This window comes from Rattus norvegicus, chromosome 10, assembly GCF_021556685.1.
Source record: "Rattus norvegicus strain SHRSP/BbbUtx chromosome 10, alternate assembly SHRSP_T2T, whole genome shotgun sequence".
Lineage (NCBI taxonomy): Eukaryota > Metazoa > Chordata > Mammalia > Rodentia > Muridae > Rattus > Rattus norvegicus.
In genome coordinates, this window is record NC_141543.1 from 76,083,753 (window position 1) to 76,111,421 (window position 27,669).

The 27,669-nt window shown below is 41.2% G+C and overlaps 1 protein-coding gene across 2 annotated transcripts in view; it reads left to right on the plus strand.

The window, feature by feature from the left end:
- Positions 1-395: 395 nt before the first annotated feature.
- Ppm1d (protein phosphatase, Mg2+/Mn2+ dependent, 1D) overlaps positions 396-27,669 on the plus strand; it is a 36,000-nt gene continuing 8,726 nt past the window's right edge. The window contains exons 1-4 of one of the 2 annotated variants that reach the window (NM_001105825.2): positions 396-1,064; positions 15,532-15,760; positions 22,154-22,278; positions 26,556-26,746. In NM_001105825.2, coding sequence (NP_001099295.2) covers positions 614-1,064; positions 15,532-15,760; positions 22,154-22,278; positions 26,556-26,746 — 996 coding nt within the window. In that variant the 5' untranslated portion in view covers positions 396-613. Of the gene's footprint in view, positions 1,065-13,558; positions 13,710-15,531; positions 15,761-22,153; positions 22,279-26,555; positions 26,747-27,669 lie in introns of those variants that run through there. The other variant, XM_087570610.1, reaches the window with a different exon arrangement.

Here is a 27,669-nt window from a genome sequence, read left to right on the forward strand (position 1 = left end):
TTTTCCACAATCGCGGGAGGCCGGAGCCTGTAAAGCTGGCTCTGCAAGAGAACTACAGGGGAAAAACCAGAAATCTTACCCTAGGGATTTAGGGAAAAATAAAAAAAGGTGACAGGTTGAGGAGTTAGCCGCTCAGTGACAGCGGAAAACCCCCAGGGCACAGAAGCCCTAGGCTGGAGAAAACAAACCCCGCAAGGCGCGCGCTCGCGCAGGCGGCAGGCGGAGCCAGAGCAGCGGTTGCAAATTGAAGCGGGGGTGGAAGGAGGGCGGGGGCGAACTCGCTCTCCTGGACTCCTGATTGGTCCTTCTAAGCGAGCCGAGTGACATCACAGGCGGGCGGGGGGGAACGTCAGATTGGTGTGGTGGGCGCGGGCGGGGAGCTCGTGCAGTGCGCAGGCGCAGCTGCTCGGCTCAGCTCGCCCGCGACTCGACCGGCCCAGCTCTCGCGGACAAGTCCCGACATCACGCGCCCCCCCCCACCTCGGGGACCGCCTCCTCCTCGCTCTCGGCATCGTCGAAGATAAACAATAGTTGGCCGGCGAGCGGCGAGTGTGTCTCCCGCCTCGGAATTCCGCGGGCTGCGTGGGAACGGCGGGATCCCGGGCAGCCGGCCATGGCGGGGCTGTACTCTCTGGGAGTGAGCGTCTTCTCTGACCAGGGCGGGAGGAAGTACATGGAGGACGTAACTCAGATTGTGGTGGAACCCGAGCCCGCTGCGGAGGACAAGCCGGCGCCGGTACCCCGGCGGGCGCTCGGGCTGCCGGCGACCCCATCTCTCGTCGGCGTCGGGCCATCGGGAAAAGGCCCGGCGGCGGCCCGCGACCCTGCCCCGGACGCCGCGGCCTCGCTACCCGCTGGACGCTGCTGTCGCCGCCGCTCCTCGGTGGCCTTCTTCGCTGTGTGCGACGGGCACGGCGGGCGGGAGGCGGCACAGTTTGCCCGGGAGCACTTGTGGGGTTTCATCAAGAAGCAGAAAGGCTTCACCTCGTCCGAGCCCGCCAAGGTGTGCGCTGCCATCCGCAAAGGCTTCCTCGCCTGTCACCTCGCCATGTGGAAGAAACTGGGTAAGTTCCCCGGCTTGTGTGCTGCCCGCCTTCCTTTTTCTTTTCTCCCTTTCTCCCCCTGAGCTTTTTATAGCATCAGCACCGCGTGGGCCTTCCCGGGTACCAAGAGCGCTAACCATCAAGCGACGCAGTCCAACAAGGGATGTGAGTGAAGACTGTCAGGGTTGGAGTTCTGGGCACACCGAGTGGCCTCGGAAACGCTAGGATGGCTTGTCTCCCAGCAACCGCTCCTTGCTTTATCTCCTCCCTCCCACGATCAGGGGGCAACAGTCCCCTCTCCCTTCGCTAATTCACTTTGATAGCAGCACGCTCAGAAGTGTTTGAAAGCCGGCGCCAGATTCTAACCAAGGGGTAAATTTAAGAAACGTTTCTGCCTGGGCCAGGTGAAGGAAGCAGGAGGTGGCAAGAATTGGAGCGTTCCCTTAGCATCTGTCATAATTTTGTTCTTGTTGGGCTTGGCCCTCTTGGTTGCCTCCTATCGGTGGTGTCACTTCTTTAGATTGACCCGAATGGTTCTGTGTAAGCCAATTTAGAAGGGCTGAGGTGTAACATAGGCAACTTAACTTTTGGAAGCAATTCTGTTGTGATCTTGTTTTAGGGTCACCCCTTGAATTGTTTATGAGAAAGGTGCGCAACGTGTTAAGTTTTAAATTGAACCCGTGTTAGGGGTATGCATTAACTTCTTGGTGTGTGTGTGTGTGTGTGTGTGTGTGTGTGTGTGTGTGTGTAGGCGGGGAGAGGGAGAGGGAAAGAGTGAGGGCGGATACTTCGCTCATTGCACTCAGTTTTCCAAAGGTTCATAGTAAAAAGCATTCATGTAAGTAGTCGTCAAAGTAGTTTTTGGTAACAGGCATCTTAATTCCTAAAAGTTAAGTGTAATTGTAGTCCATCTAAATTTTGATTGTGAGACACACAGTACTTCTGGATATAACATAAATGACGAAGGATTAAATGGTTGCTTATTTATTGCTCTGAGTATGTGGTGCATATCTTTGTCACAGAAAAGAATTTATGCTCCTGCCACTAAAAACCCTTTGTTTATAGTGGTGTAAGAAAGTTACTCTATTTTCATTAAAGAGACAGACACAGAAAAGGCTGTTACAGATCGTAAAATACACTGTTTTTAGAAAGGCATTGTCATACGGTATAGACTAGCTGGTTTCAAAGTCTGTTTTCCATCTGTTGGGCCTTTTGCCAAGTATGTGATTGACTGGAAGACTAGCCACTCAGGTTTTTGGAGGCAGTTCCCAGCTAATCCCTGGGGCCCCCATCATGGATTTATTTTGTTTTTGTGTGGGCAGAGTAGAGCTGAAAGCATTGTAGTTTATTCTAGAAATGCATTATACTATTGGCTGAAGGGGAATTAAATGTGGATAGTGAGACAAAGAGATTAAGATTAGACACAAAGAACTATTACAGAGTTCATTTATTTGCAGTACACTTGGGGCATGCGAATTTCCCATACGCTTTAAAAATCAAAAGCCTTTAATATTTCAACTTTAGCTAGATGTGGTGGTACATGTCTCTAATACTAGTGCTTGAAAGGCCAAGGTAGGCAGGTATGTCTGCAATTGAGGCTAGCCTGGTCTACTCCACAGAGAGAGTTTCAGGCATACTAGAGAGACCCTTTCTGAAAAAACAAAACAAAACAAAACAAAACAAAAAAAACCCCGAGCTTTATTTTGGAGTGTGGTGTTCATGCTGGTGATCCCAGTGCTTGGGTGGCGACCAAGGAGGTTCAGTGTGCGTTCAGGGCCAGGACCACAAAATAGGCCATCACAGAGAAGAGAAAGAGTTTGAACTTTATATTTGGTTTTATTTTAATATGTTATGTGCTGGTGTCGAATTGAATGAACACAGGGCCTCTCACATAAGCACAAGCTCTACTTCTGTGGTCCCTGAGTGTCCCTTTAAAAAAGCGGAGGTCATACTGTTAATTGTAAATGTATTTTTATACATTCACATACATAAAAAGCTTCAAAAAACATTTTGTATTTTAAATGATGTGTATGTGTGTGGATATATGCATGTGAGTATAGATGCCTGAAAAAAAATCAGAGACATTAGATATCCTGAGGTCTAAGGTTACATGTGGTCATGATGCCCGATGTGGCTTTTGGGAACTGAACTCTCAAGGACTTGGGTACTTTGGAAGAGCAGTACATGCTCTTAATTGGGTGTACCATATTTCCAACCTTACATACAAATACTTATTGAGTCACACTTTTTTTTTTAACTGAATGAAGCATTAAATGAACTCCATCTTTAAAACTTAAATTTAGGGTTGGGGATTTAGCTTAGTGGTAGAGCACTTGGCCCTGGGTTTGGTCTCCAGCTCCGAAAAAAAGAAAAGAAAAAAAAAAACAAACCAAAACTTAAATTTAAAAAAAAGCATTAAATGAACTCCATCTTTAAAACTTAAATTTAAAAATATTTTGAGTAAATTAGAATTATGATATAGGAAATATAAATTAAAAAAAATTTCAAGTCTTAATTTTATTCAGCTATTCCTTTTCTACCAATTAAGTAAAGTCAAAGTCTTCTTTAGTTTTTTTAGTCTGTAGTCAGCCTTCCTCTGTACTTGTGTTAATTAACCATTTTTTGTCATCTTTGTCATCACATTTTCCCAGGGCACATTAAAATAATTCACTTTTTTTTTTTCCGGGGACGGAACCCAGGACCTTGCGCTTGCTAGGCAAGCACTCTACCACTGAGCTAAATCCCCAACCCCCAATAATTCACTTTTGATTGGCATGGTGTCTCATGTCTTTAATTCTACTAACAAATGGGAGGCAGAAACAGGTAAATCTTTCAGTTCAAGGCCAGCCTGGTCTACAGAGCAAGTTCCAGGTCAGTCAGGGTTTCATAATGAGACCTTGTGTAAAACAAACTGAATATATACACATTTAGAAAACAAAACAGATGGGGTTGGGGATTTAGCTCAGCGGTAGAGCGCTTGCCTAGCGAGCACAAGGCCCTGGGTTGGGTCCCCAGCTCCGAAAAAAAGAAAAGAAAAAAAAAAGAGAAAACAAAACAGGCACACATTTAAATATATACACATTTAGAAAACAAAACACATTTCAGAGCATGTGTGCAACACTCACTATACACACACACACACACACACACACACACACACACACACACACACACACACTTACAAACTTCAGTGGGTTAGGGCAACTATATAGATGGCTCGGTGGTTAAAAGCGCTTACTGCTTTTTCAGAAGCCCGGGTTTCTGTTTCCAGCACCCACATGGCAGCCCTCAGCCATCTGTAACTTCATTTCCAGTGGATTCAGCACCCTTTTCTGACCTTCCTGGGCACCAGGCATATACGTACATGCAAATAAAACTCATACACATAAATAAACAAAACATTTTTTATTTTTAGGCTTATTGCCCCAAACCAAAAAATATATTGATCATATAGTTTTTTTTGTTTTTTTTTTTTTTTTTTTGGTTCTTTTTTTCCGGAGCTGGGGACCGAACCCAGGGCCTTGCGCTTCCTAGGCAAGCGCTCTACCACCGAGCTAAATCCCCAACCCCAATCATATAGATTTTAAGACAGTATTTCTTATGTGACATTACAGTTTCTTTTGGAATTGAGCATTCTTTTTTCTCTATTTATACTCACTGGTTAATAGCAGTTCTTAAATATTTTGCTTTTTAGGCAGTTATTTCTTTGTGCTGGAGATTGAACTCAGAGCCTCATACATTATGTACATGCTCTACTGTTGAGCTGTTATTCCAGGCTCCTGGACTATTAAGTTATTAATGACCTGGGAGCTGTTGTTTATGTGGGCAACATCTATCAGTGTTAGTAAAAATCCTACTTAAAAAGGATAATAATACATGTATTTAATTCCAGTGCTTGGGAAACAGAGGCAGTTAGATCTTTGTCAGTTTGAGGCATCCTGGTCTTCCTTAACTAGTTTCAGGCCACAACAGGTTATACAATAGAACCTGTCTCTATAAAGTGATAACCAGACTTGGAGAGAGCAGAGGGCCAGAATAGGATTCCCAGTGCCCATGTGGGCAGCTCACAACTACATACAGCTTCATCTCCAGGAGAATCCAGTACCTCCGACCATCACAGGCACCAGCACTCAGGTACACATCCACAGACAGCCTAGAAACGTATGTACTTAGGAATAATACAGTCTTTTTTTAAAAATAAAAATAAGAACAATAATAAACTCAGCATTCCTAAGTATATATTATTTCCAAATAAGAATTCTTAGTGTAAAGAATGGCATTGTTTTATATTTTTGCAACTCTCTTAATGTATGGCTTAATGGAAGACATCTTAGTTTTCATCTGTTTCTGCACTTAGTTTCTTGTACTATTTATTTGGTTGAAGTAGATTTAAAGAAAGGACCTTTATATACAGGTGTAGTAGGAAAAGGAATATTATATTAGTGTTTTCAGGTCACTGAGTATTCTGTGTTAAGTGGTTTCATCTTAAGTTTAGTTGAGTTGTGATTTGAAGCCCCCCACTAATGGAAAATTTGTAGTCTTACATTAAGATCTTTACCCCATGAATTTGAAGGTATGTGCACATGGGAGGGTTTGGAGGAAGAAAGGGGAAAAGGAAAGAAGATACAATTATACTATAATCTAAAAATATGATGTCAGCCTCCAACATCTGTCTTGTTTATAGCTCCTCAATATGAAGTGACCCCTGGAAATCATCTGCCCCATCTATTAAAAGCAAAACAAACGGGGTTGGGGATTTAGCTCAGTGGTAGAGCGCTTGCCTAGGAAGTGCAAGGCCCTGGGTTCGGTCCCCAGCTCCGAAAAAAAGAACCAAAAAAAAAAAAAAAAAAAAAAAAAGCAAAACAAAATATTCTTTCCCTTTACCAGACTTGGGGTTTTGTACATGTTAGGCAAGTCTGCTACTGGGTTCTCAGCCTGAGCCCCTCCTCTCCTGGGGTTTGAATCAGTTTCTGCCTATGTGTAAGTTTTGACATGGTGTGCCATTCATTTGGAAAATAATGGTACTGTGAGTTAATATCTTCTGAATAGTGATACATTTAAGCATGTGATACAAAAAATAAGTAGGCTACTATCATTGATGCCACAAGAAAAGATTTTAGTGGGAAGCTGTAGGGTACTCTGCTGGATATGCATTTGAGTCTTCCAAATGGCAATTAGAAATTCATCATGCTCTAGCATACTCTTTATGAGAGAAAACTTACTTGTTTTGAAGAAAATACATATCAAATAAGCAAGTGTTTTGTTTTCTGGTAGGATCTTATCTGTCACATAGTCCAGGGCCTTGACTTTGCTCTTCCTTTCTTTGGCTTTGGGATTTCAGGCATGTACCATCACCATTGGGTCTGTTCATCTTTTCTGTCTTGTTTTCTTTTTCCTCCTGAGCCATGGTTTCTTTTTTTCTTTTTCTTTTTTTTTTTCCGGAGCTGAGGACCGAACCCAGGGCCTTGTGCTTGCTAGGCAAGCGCTCTATCACTGAGCTAAATCCCCAACCCCTGAGCCATGGTTTCAGATAGTTGATTTGCTGCACATGAATTTCTGATCCTCTTGCCTTCACTTCCCATGGTTGGGATTACAGCACTGGACTACCAAGTAATGCATTTTTGTTTTGTTTTGTTTTTAAAAGGAGATGGGGCTGCATTATGTAGTCCAGGCTATCTTTGAAGTCTTTGTGCATGTGTGGACTAGAGGATAACCTTTGGTAATTCCTCAGTTATACTGTCTGTCCACTGTTTCTTTTCTTTTTTAAAGACAGGGTCTCTTGCTGAGGTAGAACTCACTGATTATGCTAAGCTGTCTGGCCATTGACCCTAGGTATCTTTTTCTGTCTCTCTAGGGATGGGATTACAAGCTTTTAGTGCACCTGACTTTTTTTTTTTCATTTAAAGATTTATTTTTTATGTTTATGATTATTCTTCTGTGGGTGTACCTGTATGCTAGAAGAGGGCATCAGAAGCCACCATGTTGCTGGGAATTGAACTCAGGACCTCTGGAAGAACAGCCAGTAACCTTAACTGATGAGTCATCTCTCTAGCTTCCTTCTGCACCTGACTTTATGTAGGTTCTGCATTATTTTACCAGCTGAGCTGTCTTCCCAGTCCCCCGGTTTTGAGATTTTAATCCTGTTGTTTCACCTCTTGCGTGCTAGGTTTACAGGTATGCCTTACCAGTCTTCCCCCAAGCCCAGCTATAATGGAGTAGCTATGAAGAATAAAGTGACAGCTAGCCCACTTTGAGGCTTCTGTCATGAGCACTGATAAGGCACTCGAAGTTATACCACCAGTGCATGAGTCAACATAGCACAAAGGGCAGATGAGCTCTTAGAATTATTATGAGGAACTTCTCTAAAGATCATATGGACCACTGAGAGACCAGCATGTCCTTAAGTCTGCCTCTTAGCTGAGTCTTGAGATTGCTGGCTGCAATTGCCTTACTTGTAACTAGACTCTTAGGGTTGTCGATACAGCACATGAAGTAAAGTAGCGGCTCAACAGTCAGTTGAACTTAGTTGAAATCTGTCTGGTATAATGATGACATAAATCAGCTTCTTCATATTTTAATAAAAACATTGATTTGTTTGTTTATTATGTGTGGGGAGTGGGTATAAGTCAGGGGACAGACAATTGGTAGGAGTAGGTTCTTGTTCCTCTGTGTTATCTGAGCCCTGAGGATAGTTCAGGTTGTCAGGGTTGTCAGGAAACACCTTTACCTGTGGAGCAGGTGCACTATGCTGAGGAGGAAAGCAGGAGAGGTGTTAACAGCAGCCCCATAAGCTGCTCGGGACCAGTCTTGGCCTCCTACATATGTACATGTGTACACATATGCCGGTGTCCTGCACATGTGTACTTATACATACACGTAGACATACAAAACTAATTGTGCATTGGGGCAGCAAGATGACTCAGTGGATAGCAGGGCTTGCTGGAAAGCCTAATTACTTGGATTTGATCCCTGGAAACTCTTGGTGGAACGAGAGAACTGACTTCAAGATGTCTTAAGACCTCCTGTAAGCTGTGGCTTGAATCTCCTGCCCACAAAATAAATAAGTAAACATAAAACAAAACTCATCAGTGAAAATTTATCCAACAGAGTTAGGCTAGCTTCCTAGGAGTGCTCCCTCTAGTATCTGGGTGGTTTGAAACAGTAGAAACTTTAGATGGCTTTTATGGCTTTGGATGTCAGAAGTTGGAAATCAAGGAGTCATGAGAGTGGGCTCCTTAGGGAGAATCTGTTCTACGCCTGTCCCTGGTGGCTGTCAACCATCCTTTGCCTGCCTTTCTTGGTTTAAAGATGGATGCATCTTTGCATCTCAGCCTGGTCTTTGTATTCCCTTCTCTGCATTGTCTTCCCTTCTCTCTACTGAGTGCCCACTCTAATCCAGGATGATCTCTTTAAGGATCTTTACCTACTTTCATCTGCAAAGACCCCTTTCCGAATGGTGCCATACTCACAGGTTTCAGAAGAATAACAGCCCACTAAAAATGTATTTTCGTCTCCTCAGATAGCTTCCTCCCAAAATAGTTAATTCCAAAGGAAATAGACTACAGTGGAAAACCTGACAAATACTTCTTAAATTACCAAATATAGCACTAGTTTAATTTTTTTTAATGGATTTATTTTTTAGATAGGGTCTCACTATGTGTTTGTGAATGCTTGTAATCCTAGCTCAAGGTCACTGGAAGTTTGAGCCAGGTTTACGGAGTGACATCCTGTTTCAAAATGAAATAAAATAATTACCTAGTCTTAATTATTTTTTTAGAGCAGTAGAAACCAGTTTAGGATTACTGATGTAGAATTCTCCTGTTTGTAGGAATTAGGTACTATGAATAATTACTCAGTATTAGTTCAAGAAAATAAGTTGACTTTTTGCCAGAGCAGAAAGGAAAGTACAAAACCGAAGGAACAGATCTTAGAAAGGTCAGAAGCCTGGGGACTTGGCCAGATTCTAGGATGGTTTTGTTAAGGTCTTTTTCCTGTAATAGTCTATATTTATTTCAATAAGGAATATGATTGCCTAGCAAGCGCAAGGCCCTGGGTTCGGTCCCCAGCTCCGGAAAAAAAAAAAATAAGGAATATGAATCAGAAACTGCAGCCTCATTTCATTTTCTAAATCATTTGATTTATAATTGTGTCATTTTCCAAGGGTTCTCAGACCTTTTTCTTTTTTCTTTTCTTTTTTTTTTTTTTTCTTTTCTTTTTTTCGGAGCTGGGGACTGAACCCAGGACCTTGTGCTTGCTAGGCAAGCGCTCTACCACTGAGCTAAATCCCCAACCCCTTCTTTTTTCTTTTTGAGACAAGCATTCACTCTGTAGTTTGGGCTATCCTGGAACTCACTGTGTATCCTAGGCTAGCCTTGAATTCACATGGTGATCTTCCTGTCTCAGACTCCCAAGTGCTGTCATGCTTGGCTACCTCTTACATTGTTGAGATGAATAAAGTTTATATACAGATATATATCATCATCTGCTCTGCTCCTTTGTGTTTTACTATCTGTGCCAGTCTTTATGATTTTTTAGAGACTGTGATAATTGCTTTTAGTGTGTTTTTTGGAGGAGAGTGTTACTTTCACCATGTCCCCAAAGACCTGTACACAATCTGTTCTCCCCATAATAGGCTTCCCAACATGGTAAGAGCTAGGAAGGGATTTTTGGCTTGGTTTAAATCAAGCTTTTCTTATTTACGTTGTGACTTTGCATAAGACTATGGTGCCAGAGTGTCCTTATCTGTAAGGTGGAGCTGATGACAGTTCTGTCCACCTCCTAGGAGTTAAATGAGTATATTGCTAGCAGGTATACAGTATGTGCCCTAAGTTTTTTTTTTTTTTTTCTTTTTCTTTTTTCTTTTTTTTTCGGAGCTGGGGACCGAACCCAGGGCCTCGCGTTTGCTAGGCAAGCGCTCTACCACTGAGCTAAATCCCCAACCCCGTTCCCTAAGTTTTAAATTTGCCACAAAGTACACGTACATTTTTTGCTTATTTGTAATTTTTTTTTATTAAAATCTTTCTCCTCTCTTTCCTACTTGCTTTTATCCATCTCACATAACCTAGACTCTCCTTGAACCTGATTCTGACTCTTCCTCCCAGGAGCTTGGAGTACAGGTGTATGTCACCATTCCAAACTCAAAAGGTTGTTGTTGTTGTTGTTATTACTATTATTATTATTTTATTTATTTTTTTAAAGAAAACTGAGTCTTAGCTGAGTAAGTTGGCTGAGAATGTAATCCCAACACTACAGAGGCTAAGATTATAGGATTACTATGAGTTTAGGATTAGTCTGAGTTGCATAGCTAGCCTTCGCTACATAATGAAATCCTACCTCAAAGTTTGGGGATAGAAAGATGGTTCAGAAGTTAAGAGTACTCACTGCTCCTGTAGAGGACCCAGGTTTGGTTCCAGTTCTAGGGGATCCAGTGCCCACTTTTGGCTTGCTTAGGCATAAGGCATACATGTGATTCACAGATATGCATGCAGATGCCCATACATGCATAAAAATGAAAAATCTTTAGAAAACAAAACAAAAAAGACACTGGAGGTGGTTCATTTGCCTAGGATGCGTAAGATCTTGGGTTCACTCTCCAGTACCACTAAAACAAATATTTTAAAATAAATGAATAAAAAGAAGAAAGGTACTGAATCTTACCTGGTTCAAGGTAAGACTGAAATTCCAGTTAGGGAGGTTGAGGCCAGAGGATCTCGTGGTTGTTCCTAGTCTGGGTAATGAAGGAAAATAATAGCAACAACAACATCCCAACATCCTCCCCAAATGCCACATTATTGCTGTGATACACACACTGAAGGGCAGGGTTCTTTGTAGGTGTACACATTAGCCACCCATATAGGTGTGAAGCTAGTTATGTTATATATTTATCCTGGCTCTGGTGCAGTGGTGCATAGCCCACGATCCTGTTATAATTGTACAACAGTCATGGGTTCCCTCTAGCCTGGAAAATAGTGAGACACTTCATATTAAAAACAACAAAACCTTCACAAAACACTAAAAACCAAGTGTTTTTTTTTTTTGAAAACATATATAAGAATATTAAAGAACAGGTGGAGGATTGCTTTAACTCAGTTATCAAATGCTATAAATAGACTAGTTTAAATTCAGAACTACATCTGAGACAAATTATAACATGAGAAAGGTAGCATTTCAAGTGAATTTCATTGTTTTTAGTCCATTGCAGAATATCCATTTGTTCATACAATTTGCTCATGGGCTTCTTTTACATTTATCTATTTATTTTGTGTATGTGTGTGGAAACATGTTTTACAGCAGCTTGTGAAGTTCAGAGAGCAGTTTGTAGGAGTTGGTTCTCGAGGTGTCATGGTTTCCAGGAACTAGGGGGCAAGTACCTTTGCTCGCTGAGCCATCATTTTAAAATTTTTCTTTTCTCACCACCCCCCCTTTTTGAATATGGTCTCTCTATATAGCTCTGGTTGACCTGGTACTCACCATGTCAAACAGACTCTACCTGTTTTTCCCTTCCAGACTAAAGGCTTTCACCACTATGCCGGACTATAAATTTTCTTTTTTGAATCAGAGGTTCATATAGGACAGGTTGCCCTGGAATTCTGTATGTAGCTGAAGATAACTTTGAACTCTTGATCCTCCTCCTTCTACCTCCCAAATGCTGATATTACAAGTGTGTACCATCAAGTCAGATTCAGAAATGTGATTTAAATAATATTGTGGCTCTGTCTTACTTGTACACACATTTACCCGTTTTACTCAGGTGGATTTTTTTTTTTCGGAGCTGAGGATCGAACCCAGGGCTTTTTAGCTCTACCACTGAGCTAAATCCCCTCTCAGGTGGATTTTGAACATGACTCAATTACTTGTATTTTTTTCTGAATTTGTCTTTTGTTATTGTTTATTTATTTATTTAGACACATGGGTTCTTTCTGTGTAGCCCTGGTTAGCTTAGGACATGATATCTAGACCAGGCTGGTCCTGAACTCATCAACTCTTCTGCCTCTGTCTCCCTAGAACTAGGACTACATGCCTGGCATCACAGATGGCTGAACGTCAGTAATGAATAAGTATATGTACTGTCCAGGTAGAGAAGGTGACATTGCCTGTATTGTACACATACCTGTATATCTATGCTGGTCTTATTTGTGTTCTAGGTATTGAATATAGAAGTCAGTGCATTCTTGATAGGCTTTCCTTTTGACTTTCTTGAGATAGTCTCATGAAGTTGCCCAAGCTTGCCTTGAACTGTTGATCCTCCCACTTCAGCCTTCTAGTAGGTAGGATTAGTTTTCTGCCACCGTGACTTCATGTTTTTGTTTACTTCCAAGGAGTAACCGTTACTTGAACCTTCCTTCTGTGCTGCTTGTTGATGTTTTTAGTAGTTTGATCAGGTGAATTGAACACAGTATTTTTGTGGTAAGTCACTGTATATGTCCTTTATCTCAGGAGTTTCTGAGATTCTTAGGCATTACGTAGAGGGCATCAGGATTGATGTTTACTTTTCTTTCCCCTTTATGAACAGTGCTGCCCTGGCCATGTGTTTCTGCAGTAGTGTGTGGTGTATTCCTAAGCGTGGTTGAGGAGGAGCCTGTCTTCCCTCTTGCAGGATATCCAAGTGCTCCTGTAGTGCTCCAGTTTACACGCATGCTCTCTGCAGCAGCTGATTGGTTGTTGCTCGGTGTTTCTGGCCACATTTGCTGTGTCATACTTTAAGCAGGTGTACTCATGCTGTGCTCTCTTGTGGCTTTTAATTACTGTTTATCAGGTGACTGAATCAAAATCGAATGCCTTTGCATGCCTTTTTGTTTTCTCTTTGGCTGTAGGCCTATTTAGGCATATTCTTTTTTCCTTAGGTGGCCTGTCTGACTGATTTCAGTTTTAGGAACATTTTGTATAGCTTCCTTCATTCTGTGAAGTATTTCTGATTCTGTTTTTGGTAATTTACTAAGTAAACTGGTGGGGCCAGAAGGTGTTGGATTTCTTGGGGCTGGAGTCAGAGGTGTGGATGCTGTGGTCCTCGTGATTGAGCAGCGTGTGCTCCTCACTACTGACTGGGGCTCCGGCCTTGCTACCACCCATTATCTTCAGCTTTTACTAATTTTTCTTGAACTCAATTAAGGAGAACCAATTTATTCTTTCTTGTTAACTTTTCTTGCTTATCAGATGACTGCCTTCTGCAGTTATCCTAGTATAATTCTGTTTGTTCCAACTTACTGGACTATTTGCTTGTGACCTTTTCTGTGCTTCATGTCTGCTATAGGGTTACTTTTATATTTTGTCCTGTCGGTAGACTTTCAGTGAGCAGAATATCTGATAAGTGATTCAATCTGCCATCATGAATTTACAGTTTCAGTTTAGTACTACAGAATTGACTGTCCCTGAATTTAACTAGACAGTATATGGTTTGAAATTGACTTGAGATTCTGTTATTTAATATTTATTTTAAGCAGGCTTCTTTACCATGCAAAGTGTTGGTTTCTTCATTTGTAAGATGAAATAGGAATAATTTGTTTTTGTTTTTTAAGACAGGGTTTCTCTATGTAGCTTTGGCTGTCCTGGAACTTACTTTGTATATTAGACTGGCCTCCAACTGACATCTGCCTGCCTCTGCCTCCTGACTGCTGGGATTAAAGATGTGTACCACCACTAGGATAATTTTGTCTTACAGGCTTACTTGTAAGTATTTGAAGTAATATGTTCAATCTTCTTTGTACAGAACCTTGTACATGATGTTCAGTAAATGTTGTTAGGTGGGTGGAGAGATGGTTTAGCAGTTAAGAGCACATCCTGCTTTTGCAGAGGACCTGCCTTCAGTTCCTAGCACCTACATCAGGAGACCGACCACTGCCTATAACTCCAGCTCCAGGGAATTTGATGGCCTCTTCTGGCCTGTTTGGGCTCTGCACACATGGTGCACATAATAGTCAATCACATACACAGACGCGCGCGCACGCAGACACACACACACACACACACACACACACACACACACACACACACACACACACACACACACACGAAAATATGGGAGGCAGAGGGAGAGTCTCTGAGTTCAAGAATAGGCATGATCTACATAGCCAGTTCCAAGCCAGTTAGGGCTACATAGTGATATCTTGTTTCAAAAAACAAGACAAAACAAAAAAACCCCACCAAACCCCAAAAACCAAAACCAAATACTTGGATATTTAAAAGTTGTTTAAAAATAAGACCAAGTGGTTATTTCAGGAGAGATACAGGTGCTAGAATTTGACAAAATGGTATTACAACCAACTGTACTGCAGAGCTTGGCTGCTGCGTACTGGTAGGTAGATTTGTGTGGCATGTGGGACGCCTTGGGTTTGCTTCCTAACAAAGAAAACAAAGAGAACTTAACATACCTTTGCTTCTACGGAAATAGAAAATTTATCCTGTAATTTTTCTCAGTATTGGTTTATAGTTTTATTCTATATTTATAATAAATGTATTGATTAGAGGATTTAATTTAAATTCTCAGGTAGCGTTCTAGTTAGTTTTATGTCATTTTGGCACGAGATAGAATCATTTTGGAAGAGGGAACCTCAGCTAAGAAAATACTTGACCAGATTGACCTCTGGTCAAGCCTATGGTGCATTTTCTTAATTGATGGTCGATGCAGGAGGGCCCAGCTCACTATAGGCAGCACCACCCCTGGGCTGGTAGTCCAGGGTTATCTAAGGCGGCAGGATGGGAAAGCCATGAGGAGCAAGACGTCCATGGTCTCTGCCATCAGCTCTTACCTCTAGGTTCCTGCCTTGAGTTCCTGCCCCGACTTTGATGATAGAATGTGATGTGGAAATGCAAGATGAAATAAGCCCTTTCCTGGGGCTGGAGAGATGGTTCAGAGGTTAAGAGCACTGACTGCTCTTCCAGAGGTCCTGAGTTCAAATCCCAGCAACCACATGGTGGTTCACAACCACCTATAATGAGATCTGATGCCCTTTTCTGGTGTGTAGGCATACATGCAGGCAAAACACTGTACACAATAAATAGATAACAAAAAAAAAAAAAACCCTTTTCTTCCCATGCTTGTTTTCTTTTTTTTTCTTTTTTTTTTTCGGAGCTGGGGACCAAACCCAGGGCCTTGCGCTTGCTAGGCAAGCGCTCTACCACTGAGCCAAATCCCCAACTCCCCCATGCTTGTTTTGGTCATGGTGTTTTATCACAGCAATGGAAACCCTACCTCAGACAAGTTGATTCTAAGCTTTCCCTCCCTCCCTCCCTCCCTCCCTCCCTCCCTCCCTCCCTCTCCTCCCTCCTGTTCATTCTGTACTAGGAATTGCATCTAGAATCTTGAGAATACTAGAGCAAATGCTCTGCTGCCGAGCTGTATCTCCTGCTCAAGATGTTTTTCTTAAGCTTTTTGCTGTACAAACTCATTAACATGCCAATTCAAGACAGGTTGCTTTTTATATTCTGATAACTGTTCTAATGTGTATATCTAGAGAAGTAAAATATAAAAATGTTTTCTTTCTTACTACAGCAGAATGGCCAAAGACTATGACAGGTCTTCCCAGCACGTCCGGAACAACTGCCAGTGTGGTTATCATACGGGGCATGAAGATGTATGTAGCTCATGTAGGTGACTCTGGAGTGGTCCTTGGAATTCAGGATGACCCAAAGGATGATTTTGTGAGAGCTGTGGAGGTGACACAAGATCACAAGCCAGAACTTCCCAAGGAAAGAGAAAGAATTGAAGGACTTGGCGGGAGGTAATTGTTTTGTCTGTTTTATTTTGGTTCTGGCTAGCTAACTGTATCTACTCTGTCTTTTGTCTTTCTACACCCCCCCACTACCTTTTATTGAAGCAAGGTTTTGTTATGTAGTCCGGCCTGATATGTAACTCACACTCCAGCCAAGGCTGGTCTCCAGCTTGTTATTCTCTGCTTTAGTTCCCACAGTTCTGGGATTATACACGAATCCTTCCTCTTGCTTCCCACTCTTTTTTTGAGATAGAATTTTATATAGCTGAGCCTGACCTGGAACTCCTGATCTTCCTGCCTCTTCCTCCCAAGTGCTTTGCTGGGGTTACATGCATGGCAGCTATACTTGTTATGCTTCCTTTTTAAAGCACTTGATCTTCTAGTATTATGGGTTTTCATGTGCTTGTTGCAAAAATATTTATATATTCATATTTACCTTATTTTGGATTGCTTTACTTATGAAAATGGTTCTAAAGGAGAAGTAATATCTCAAGTAACAGTAGGTAGAATTTTATTTTAAGCCTTTCAAATAAATACAAGACCTTCAGAATCTGGACAGAGCAGAACAGTTAGACTAGGCCATGTACCTTGCAGATACTGTTTTTACAGTTTATCTTTATCATAATCCTAGATATTTAGAAAAGTGTTCTCCTTTTTAAGTCTCTTGGGCCATGTATGTATGTATGTATGTATGTGTTGTATATGTATATATGTATTGTGTGTGTACAGTCTACAGTGAGAGAAAACACTTCATTGACAAGAATAGCATGCTTTTCTATTTTTGCAGAACTTGGCAGTGTTTAGTAGGTGACAACTAGTCTTTCATATCTTCTGTCTTTTGTCTGTCATGGAATGTTACCTTTGGTTGCAATAGCTGGACACACACACACATTTTTAATATGTTTATTTTTTGAGACACTGTATGGGCCAGGTTAGCCTTAAACTCATAGAGGTCCTCCTACTTCTACATTTCAAGTACTGGGATTAAAGTATGTGTCACCAAGCCCAGGGAAGAGTAAATGTATTACGTGGAAAGTAGTTTTATTATGCACTAACAGCCACAAGACTGTGTACCTGTAAGTTTGATCCCATCTTGGGCCATATAGTATGAGCTACATAGAAGAGATGCTTTTCCCAAAAGCAAAACAAATATCATCTGTGCACTCTGCCTATTCAGTGCCCATTCCTATTGTTGGTAACCAGTGACCTATTCACTGTCATAGTTTTGCTTATTCCAGAATAGTATGTGGTTAGAAGCCCTCATACTAGGTTTTGTAGTACATGATTTCATCATTTAACCACTTCTCCTGGGGTTCTGTAGCATAGCCAGTCTTCTACTCCTGAAAAACTATCTCTATCACATGGTCCTCATATGAAAACAGCTGACTCTGCACACCTGCTCAGAAAGCTTTGGCATTTATTGAGGACTCTCCAGACTGCATTTTGAGAGACACTATTTCTAATATGTATTCAGCTTCACCTTTTAGATTTTAATCTTAAACTAGAATTTCAAAAATAAAAAAACCTAAGCAATATAGTACAGACACAGGGAATATTTTTCTATTCGGCAGTGAATAACTGCTTGGACAATTACAGACCTCTTCTTGATTAGGAGGCTGACCAGGCTTTTGTTTTTATTTTGCTGAAAGATGGCCTGAGTTTATCTTCTTCTTGTACTTTTTCTGGTTAAGATAAACAAATGTCAGCTTTGTTGTAGGACAGCATTGCTTATTGTAAAATGACCCTGGGGTGAAGCTTCATCTGGCTACAGACTCTGTATAGACTACACATTTCTATTTACAAACGTAGCTGTGGCTTCCAACAAGTGTGCAGTTTAACTTGTGTACAGACCTTATAGTTAGGTCTTTATTATATGTGAGTGCATACATGCATTTGAATCTATGCCACATATATGCAAGTCACTGTGGAGTCTGGAAGAGGGCATTGGATCTTCTGGACCTGGAATTGAAGTGCCTGTGAGTTACCAGTGAGGCTGCTGGGAATGGAACTCAGGTTCTCTGTAAGAGCAGTAAGTGCTCCTCAGTGCTGAACCACCACTAGCCCTGCAGTCTTGTTAGAAGATGCTGAGTTCCTGGCACATATGAAACTTACTTGATTATGTTGGGTATTGGGGCTCATGCCTACTATCCCAGCATTCTAGGGCATAAAGCAGGATTGTCATGAGTTGGTAGCCAGCCCAAGTTAAATAATAAATTGTAGTCAGGTCTGAATTACAGAGTGGGTGTTTATTGAAAATCTGTTAAGCCAGCAGTGGTGGCAATTGCCTATAACCCCAGCATTTGGGAGCAGAGGCAGGGAAACTGCTGTAGGTTGAGGTCAGCATTATCTACAAAGCAAGTTCTCTGAGCCAAGGCCACAAAACAGTCATTTTGATGGCTACAGAGGGACTCCTGAGAATCCTAAGGATTGTTTTCAAGATTTCCTTTGACCTTGAAATTGCTGTCTTGGATATTTTTATTATTTTTGTTCTATACTGTGCAATCTTAAATGAATCTGTTTTCAGGTTATAGTCCTATGAGAGATAGCTGTACACATAATTGTCTTTTTCTGTCTTTCATTTACTAGTACTATATTCTCCCCTCCCCTGTTTCCCTCCTTCCCTCCTTCCCTCCCTCGCTCCCTCCCTCCCTCCCCTCCCTCCCTCCTTCCTTTTGTGTGTGTGTGTGTGTGTGTGTGTGTGTGTTAGTGTTAGTGTTACTTGGGATTAAACTGAAAGTCTTATGCATACTAAGCAAGCACCCTCCTGCTGACTTGTATTTCCAGTTCCCCATTTTCTTTCTTATTTTTTTGAGACAGGGTCTCACTCTGTAGCTTTGGCTTTAGACCAGGTTGGCCTTGATTTCACAGAGATTATCTGTGATTGCTTCCTGATTGTGCCACCATATTTGGCCCTTACAATATTTTAAATTGAGGCATTATTTTCTTTTTTGGCATTTCTGTAGGTCAGACCCAGTCCTTGCACATGTAGGCAGATCTCTGCCATTTAATTGTGCCACTGATCTTTTTCTGTATATGTTTAATATTGGTGGGTCTGGTGTCTTTTCATTATATTTTTAAGAAGGTTTTGTTCTTGATTATTTTCTTGGTTTTTAACTTAATTTTTAGTTATTTTATTTGATTTTTTCTTTGATCTTTAATAGCATTTAAAAAGAAAGAGTTTATAACTTTTGCCTTTTCACTTAAAAATACCATCTGGACAGTTGGACACATGCCTTTTGCCATTTGGGAGCAGGTGTATTTTTGCAAAAATTGAGCCATTTTATGATAAGTTATTTCCTGTCTTCCCTCAATCCTGACCTAGGCTGCTGGCCAGCACTCTTGTTTTTGCAGCCTTCTGTTGATGCGCAGTCAGCTCTCTGCGTGTCAGGCTGTTCCTCTCCATTTGCCTTTTAATACAGAACAAGAGCAGAGTGTGCAGTGAAAGTGTAGTGTCTTGTAACTTTGCTTTGGTTTTAGACTTTTTTTTTCTTAAACAAACAGTACCATCATTTGTCTTGTTTCTCAGACACTCAAGGACCATAATATCCTTGCCAGTGAACTCTCAGGGGAACTCTTGAGTGCATTTGTGTTGGAGACAGCTCCTGGAATTGCTCTGTGCTGAGGCTCACCTGTCAGGTGTGTAGTCTTTAGAGAGAACACTTGGGCTTTAAGATGGTTCGAGGACAGAATGCTGGTATTGGTTCTTGTTGCATCGCTCCTGTTTGATCTTCTTGTGAATGGCCAGTTTACTTCATTCTCCCCATTTGAGTTTCAGCTTTGAAGAAACATAAGAAAGTGACTGCCTTTAGTGTTCTAACTCTCCCTGGTTTTAGAACTGAAAGGTGAACTTAATCTCCAAAAGAATGGTGAACAAGGGACTTTTTGGAATTCTGCTCTATATAGACATTTTTGGTTTTTCTGTTTCAATCTGTTTCAGCTGTACTGTCACCATATCAGTGATGACCACTGGCCACATGTGACTGCTTAAGTTTAATAAAAATTAAGCTATAGAGTCAGTTTCCCATTTCCTACTTACAGTGTTTCCTAGCATTGTATTAACGTAGCACAATGCATATTGACCATTTCCCACTGTTGCTTGGCTCTCCTGACTCGTGTTGCTTGTCCTCTTTAGATAAACTTGTCTACTTACTCTCTCCCTGTCAGTCTTGTTGGGAGTGTGTGCGCCATGGAAAGTGTAGAGGTCAGAGGACAATTGACGTTTCTTCCTGTCTTCTACCTTGTGACACAGGGTTTCTTGCTCTTTTTCTGCTGATATACCATGTTAGGTGACCAGAAAGCTTCACTGATTCTCCTATCTCTGTCTTTTATTTCCCTGGAGTAGTGCTGGGATTACAGATGTCCCTGCACTTATGTCTGGCTTTTCCCTTTTCTTTTTTCAGAGCTGGGGACCGAACCCAGGGCCTTGCGCTTGCTAGGCAAGCGCTCTACCGCTGAGCTAAATCCCCAACCCCTTATGTCTGGCTTTTACATAAGTCCTAGAGATTGAGTTCAGGTTGACAGGCTTGCAACCTCAAGTGCTTCAGTGCATTCAACCATCACTACTGTCCTTTTTTTTAGTCTTTTCTTCTTTTTTTTTTCTGTAGTACTGGATATTGAACCTAAGGGCTCATATATGCTAGCCAGATGCTTTACAATTGAGCTGTATCCCTAGTCTAGTTTTCCAGACTGTGAAGCCAGTTGACTCTCAGTGCACATAGAGTTAGTGTTCGCTTAGTTTAGGGAGATAGAGCCCTGCTACTCAAAGTCAATACAGTAAACTAATAAGGTGACACATGCCTCAGTGTGTCAGACTTTTTATTAATAGTGAGTCTATCTGGCAAATCAGTATGTTGGGCTAGTGGCAAATCAGGTGGGTGCCTAGCATGCTCAAGGTTCAGTGTTCAGTTCCCACCAGTGGGGTGGGGAAAGTTTTCATATCAAGTGGTTTGCATATCTTCTGTCAACTTTGAATTTTTTATTCCATTTATTTGTGTTGTGTAGGCATGCATAAAGGCCAGAAAACACCTTGCAGGAAACAGCTCTTTCCTTCTACTATGTGGGGCTTGTGGATTGAGCTTCAGTCACCAGGCTTGGTGGCAAGCCCTTTTACCCCCCAGAATATCTTTCTGCTCCCCTTGATTATATTTGGAGATGAGTTTCTCATTAGGTGTCCAGGTGACCTTAAATTTCATGATCCTCCGGCCCAGTCTTCTTAGTAGGTGGGATTGCAGGTACCCAGGCCAACATACCTTGGGAGATGGTTTGTTCACCTGGTGTTGGAGATGTCTCTCTCTGTGTCCTGGCCTTGCTGACTTGTGTAGGCTGAATGGCCAGCGAGCCAGGGATCCTTCTGTCAGACTCACCAGCCTGCATTCATCTTTGGGTGTACCACCAGCCCAGCATGCCTTGCTTTTATTTGGTTTCTGAGGATAGAACTAAAGGTTTCCTGTTTTCATGGCAGGCACTTCATAGACTCAGCTATTTCTCTAGCTCCTCTACTGACATTAAAAAAAAAAAATCAGAGAAACCGTGCGTGCGTGCGTGCGTGCGTGCGTGCGTGCGTGCGTGCGTGTGTGTGTGTGTGTGTGTGTGTGTGTGTGTGTGTGTGTTGGAGGGTGTGGCACAGAGAAAGCATGGTTAATTTGAAATAAGGGTCAGTTTCTTTTAAGTAAATCCCATTCAGTCACGGCAAGCACAGAATTAGCAATCATCTCCATTATACTTTGATTCTTTTAAAGAAATAATTAACTATACTTATGAAAGTTTTAGGTACCCTGAGGTGACTAACTCCTGTATAAAGATTTTTATTGCTTCTTTGGCAAAGTTGTAGGAGGATTTTCCTATCTTTTAACTCCCAGATATATATCAATAAAGCTGTTATATTTTCGAGGTCTAGTTTCATGCTTTGGATTATATAGGAATATGTGCTCCAGAGAGGCGCTGAGCCTTCTGCCACAGCCTTCCAGGGTCCTGGAGGTCTGGGTAAGCATGCCCAGCTCCTGTTACCTTCAAAGCAGAATCATTGTAGCGGACATTCCTCTGTTTCCCTCAATCCCAGTAAAACGGCAAAACACTTTTAAATTTATTATATATAAATGTGTCCATTTATCAAGGCTCTTTTTCACCCTTCTTATTGTTTTGAGTCCTGCCGTCCTGTGCTTCATTTTCATATTATTTGCATTTGGTTCTATTTGGCCTAATCTAGTCAAATCCCTCTCATGTAAATCCTAACCTGTTTTGTCTGTCTTTTTATAGCCAAGAACCTTGGCTTGTTATATCTTTGTACTTGAATGTATGTCATTATTTTGTGATAACATAGTCTAATTTTGTTAATTCTTAACATCTCGGGGTTGGTTGTATTTTAATCATTTAGACTACTTATGAACTCTGTTCACTTTTTAGTGTGATGAACAAGTCTGGAGTGAATCGTGTAGTTTGGAAAAGACCTCGGCTCACTCACAGTGGACCTGTGAGAAGGAGTACAGTCATTGATCAGATTCCTTTCTTGGCCGTAGCAAGAGCACTTGGTAAGATGGACTTATATTTGGTAAAATCATGTTGTATTTTCTGCTCTATACAGTGGTGAAATAAAAGACGCTGTGGAGAGATGAGACCTTAGATGGTAAGATTAGAGATGAGGAAACTGTATGACAGTACTTTAAATGCAAGGGAAGAATTGAAGTTCATAGTTTAGCACCAGTTGTTCTTTGCTTATGATTAATGTTTGCAGTCTTACTAATTTTCATCTGTACTTTCTGTAGCAAAATAAATTGTTCATGCCAAAATAAAAACTATTTATTTCTAGTCTTCTGGTTTTAGAATGAAGACTGGAATTTTTTTTTTTTATTTTTGAACAGAATGAAAAAAAAATTTTTTTTTAAGAAAAATTGAGAGAGAACTCCTGAGAGTCGGAAGGAGTCCATGGGAGAAATATGAAATATTCTTGTTTTGTTTTATTTTTGAGATTTCATTGTAGCCCAGGCTGGCCTGAAATAAATGATGGCCCTGTGTAGTCTTGTCCTCACAGTGACCCTCCTCTCTCTGTCTCCCAATTGGCTGGGGTTACAGGCGTGGTCACCACCTAAGCTGAGACTAGAGAATTATAACTAATGAAAGCTGAGATTAGAGAATTATAACTAATGAAGTACCTGCTTTGACTCGTCTACATAGGGGCAGTTTTTCTAAAGAAAATTCTTGGGGCTGGAGAGATGGCTTAGCAGTTAAGAGCACTGCCTGCTCTTCCAAAGGACCCCATTTCAATTCCCAGAATCCACACGACAGCTCACAACTGTCTTTAACTCCAGTTACAGGGGATATGACATCCTCATACAGACATATATGGAGAAAAAACACCAATGCACATAAAATAAGAATAAATAAAAGAAAATTCTATGAGAAAATAACAGTTTGCTTTTGCCTAGCAGATAGCTGAGTAACCTAGTGTTGGTTGTGTAATGCCTGGGGTGTGTAATTCGGACAGACTGTTGTTGGTGAATAACCCCTTGCAGCTGGGAGTGGTAGTCAGTGAAGATGTAAATTAAGTGACTTTAGATCAGGAAATCCCTTGAAAGAAAGAGACAGTGCTGAATTTTTTTTTTTTTAAAGAAAGGAAAAAATACTTTATACATTGTGACAGAAATGCCACTTTTAGAGAGTATCTTGAAAGTGGAGAATTGACTGGTTTTGTGGAAAATATTTCAGGAGTGGATCCCGATGTGGGAAAGATTATATAGTGTATCAGGAATTGTCACAGTGCTGGAATTAGGCTGGGCATGTGACTCAGATGCTAGAGTACCTGCCCAACATGCACACAGACTGTGTTACATCCCAGTACTGAATGAACTAGCTGTCAGAGTGCACACATGTAATCCCAGGACTTGGTAGGTGGAGGCAGAGGGATCAAAAGTTTAAGATCATCTTCAACTACATAATGACTTTGATTCAAGGTCTATTTGACACCCTGTCTCAAAAATAAGCAAAGGCTTGATTGGGTTGGTGAGGGAAAAATGAGTTCGGTCAAGACACAGGCTGCTAACAATATGCTCTGTATGCTCTGTATTCACAGACTGGAAGTGAAAATTATATGGGTATATACATGCCACAGTGCTCTTGAGGTTAGAGAACATCTCCCAAGATTTTTGTTCATCGTGTGTGTGCTGGGGGTTTATTTCGGGATGTCAGGCTTGGTGGCAAGTGCTATTACCCACCAAGTCAGTCATCGACTCAATTCTTTCTGTTCTTTTTATAAAAAAAAGTTTTTTAGCACAGGCTGACTTGAAGAATTGGGTGTATAGCTGAGCAGTCTTTAAACTCCTGATTCTCCTGCCTCTACTTCACAAGTGCTATTATAGTCAGTGACTATTCACCATGACTGGCTTCAGGATTTCTGTCATAAAAAGGTATTTTGATTGTAGTTTTGATACTAGATCACTGAAGCAAGGGCACCCTTGTAGTAGGTCAGCCACAGGGAGGAGGTCAGCAAGCAGCCACAGAGTTGATGACAGTTTGGGGCAAGTTGGGTGGTGGTCTGACAGTTGCTGATACTTGAGCTGCCTGGTGCTCTCTGAAAGCCAAGCCCTGGAAGCAGAGGAACTGCTCCTGGTGTCTTTTCAGCACCCTCTACTGGTGGAAAGGGAAATGACCGCCATTTGGCAAGCATCTGCCTAAGGCTCCTCCTCCCTTTGATCTACAGAACAGACATCCTGGGATGCTATTGGGAGATGGCTATAAGTATGTTGTAATGAATTTAAATTTTCAGACTCTAGGAATTTTAACTAACAAATTCAAAGCAATTTCAAATACCATCTCAAGAACTTTTTGGATAATGCTCTTAAGAAGCCTGTCATCTGTGTCTTGGGTATATACTGCCATTTTTCTCAGTGCCTCTTCTGTAGTCTGCTTTAAATTTCTTCTTTTTTTTTTTTAATTTTATGTGTATGTGTATTTACACTGCACATATGTCTCTGCACCATGTATGTGCGGTGTGCCCTTAGAGGCTAGAAGAGGGTTTCAGATCCCATGAGACTGGCATTATTGTTGTTTGTGAGCCACCATATGGCTATTGGGACTTGAACTCTGAACCTCTGGAAGAGCAGCCAGTGTGTTCTTAACTACTGAGCCATCTCTCCAACCCCTCTTTACTCTTAATGATCATTCTTTATAATTTTTTTCATTTATTGATGCATTTGTATTTGTGCACGTATGCCACAGCATACATGCGGATGTCAGAGGACAACTTTTGAGAGACAGTTCTATCCTTCCAGCAATGTGGGTCCCAGGGATATCACACTCATGTTGTCAGGCTTGGTATCAGTCACCCTTAGCTATGGAATCATCTCAGTGGCCCAGTGCCTATTAAATCTATGTTATCCACATTAAACATTTTTTAATTAAGAAAGAAAAAAGCATTCTCTAGTGAGGAAATGGACTGAGAGGAAGATAGCCATTCAGAAGCAAGTGTCAACAGTGCTTCATTTTAAAAACACTTATTATAAACATGTTGGCACATGTACTTGGCAAGCAGATCTCTGAATTTGATGCCAGCCTGGCCCGCAGAGTCAGTTCTAGGACAGCCAGGCTACACAGAGAGACCCTGTCTTGAAAAACATATATGTCTATGTGTATATATATATTGACTTCTCTCTGTTGGGTTTAACAAGCTTGCAGAGCTATTTATGGTGCTGGGGTTTGAACTCAGGGCCTCATATGCTAGCCAACACTCTCCTGCCTAGCTGCACTGAGTTCTTGGTAATTTTTTTTTTTTTTTGGTTCTTTTTTTTTTTTTTTTTTTCGGAGCTGGGGACCGAACCCAGGGCCTTGCACTTCCTAGGCAAGCGCTCTACCACTGAGCTAAATCCCCAACCCCCATCTTGGTAATTTCATAATGGGGTCCTACTGAGTTACCATGGCTGGCTCAAACTTGGAATCAATCCTCCTTTCCCATTCTTCAGAATAGTAGGATTACGAGTGTGCACTACTATATTTAGCTTTATTTTCTATGTGGTTTTCTTTGTACAATGAAATTACCCATGAATAATTTCCTCCTATTCAATTCACCTGTATTTTTAATCATCCTACAGTGCTGAGAAAGAACTCCAGCATAGTATTGGAAAAAAGGTAGCAGTCAAGATAAAGTATTCTTTTGTTGTTGTTCAAAAAGAGTTAATAAATATGTCCTTAATTATTTTCCCTTGATTCTGAGGCTCAAACTTAGGTCTTTGTATATCCTAAGCAAGTACTCTTATTTCTGATGTATATCTCTATCCCATTGCATAGATTTGATTTATATTTTTCATTGGTATTTAAATTGTACATGGTGCTGGGTTACAAGTACTGACCCTAAACCTACAGAGGTCATTTTTATTTAAGTGTTTCTGTCCTTTGAGTATATTGTCTGCTGTGCCCTCCTATCTTGTTCCTGACATCCTCTTTTACTAGTCCCAGTTGTTTCCCCTAGATAGTTTCATTTCTAATTTCGTTCCATACGTACATGAACTTGTGTATTTGCTTAAAATCTCAGAGCCACAAATGAGAGAAAACATGGATATTCTGAGAGTGCTTAGTTCATTTTGCAGCTTTATTTAACACTACTTTAAGGTTAAGGAGGAGGGTGTTTGCTGCAAATTCCCATGCTGGTTCTTCAGCATGTTGATGGAATTCTCTTGTCCTGATATGTTGGTGTGGGTTTTAAATGCTGTCAGTTGCAGTGCACTACAGGAATGGACCTAGGGACTCTTTTTCTTCAGTCGGCGATGTGACTCTCTTGCAAGTAATAGTTAGTGCTTCTTCTGCCCCCTTTCCCTAGGTGACTTGTGGAGCTATGATTTCTTCAGTGGTAAGTTTGTGGTGTCACCTGAACCGGACACCAGTGTCCACACACTTGACCCCCAGAAGCACAAGTATATTATCCTGGGAAGTGATGGGCTTTGGAATATGGTTCCACCTCAAGATGCCATCTCCATGTGCCAAGACCAAGAGGAGAAAAAATACTTGATGGTGAGAAGTGACTTAGGTTTGATGTGGTCTGAAGTGTTTGTTTTGTTGTCCATGGTTGTGAGTCTAGCTCAGGAGGTTTGTCTTGTGTCTTATCATTGCTCTGAACAAACTCATAACCGTTTCCAGTGACTCTCCTCCTTTTCCATACACCTTGCAACCTCTGGGCTTTTCTGTACCTATGTACTTACCTACTTCGGATTTTTCCTATACACATGATGATATACCAAATGTCCTTTTAAATCTAGTATTCACTTAGCATAAAATGTAATGTAATGTTTGGTTTTTGGCACTGAACATTGAACTCAGGATTTAACAGATGCCAGGCAAATACATTAGCTGTGAGCTATACCTCCAGTCTTTTTTTTTTCTTTCACTTTCAGATAGGGTGTCTCCTAGATTGTATAGGCTGACCTAAAATTTGGGACTAATTCTCCTGTTTTACTTCCTGAGAGTAGAGATGACAGGTATACATCACCTTGCCTCATGTTCAGTCCTCAGTGCCTAGTCTGAAAAAAAAAAAAAGACTATAAATGCCAATTCCATCAAACTGTGAGTTTGTTAAAGCTAAGAGTTGTTATTTCAACATTCGTTCTTATTACCCACACTTAGTGTTTTACAGTTAGTAATTATCAGATAATAACAAAGATGAAATAACTTCTTGGGTGGTGATAGCATATACCTTTGGTCCCAGCCCTCGGGAGGCAGAGACAGGTGGATCTCTGAGTTGGAGGCCAGCCTAGTCTAAATTGTGAGTTACAGGACAGCCAGAGCAATATAGTAAGACCCTATCTCAAGAAACAAGAAAAACTAAAAGAACAAATGAAAGAAATAGCTTGTATGGAATTATTTTTCTCCATGGAGCTTTGCTGAGAAGTAAAGCAGATGTACTGAAAAGTGAAGGGCAAAGGAGTGCTTCACAGTGA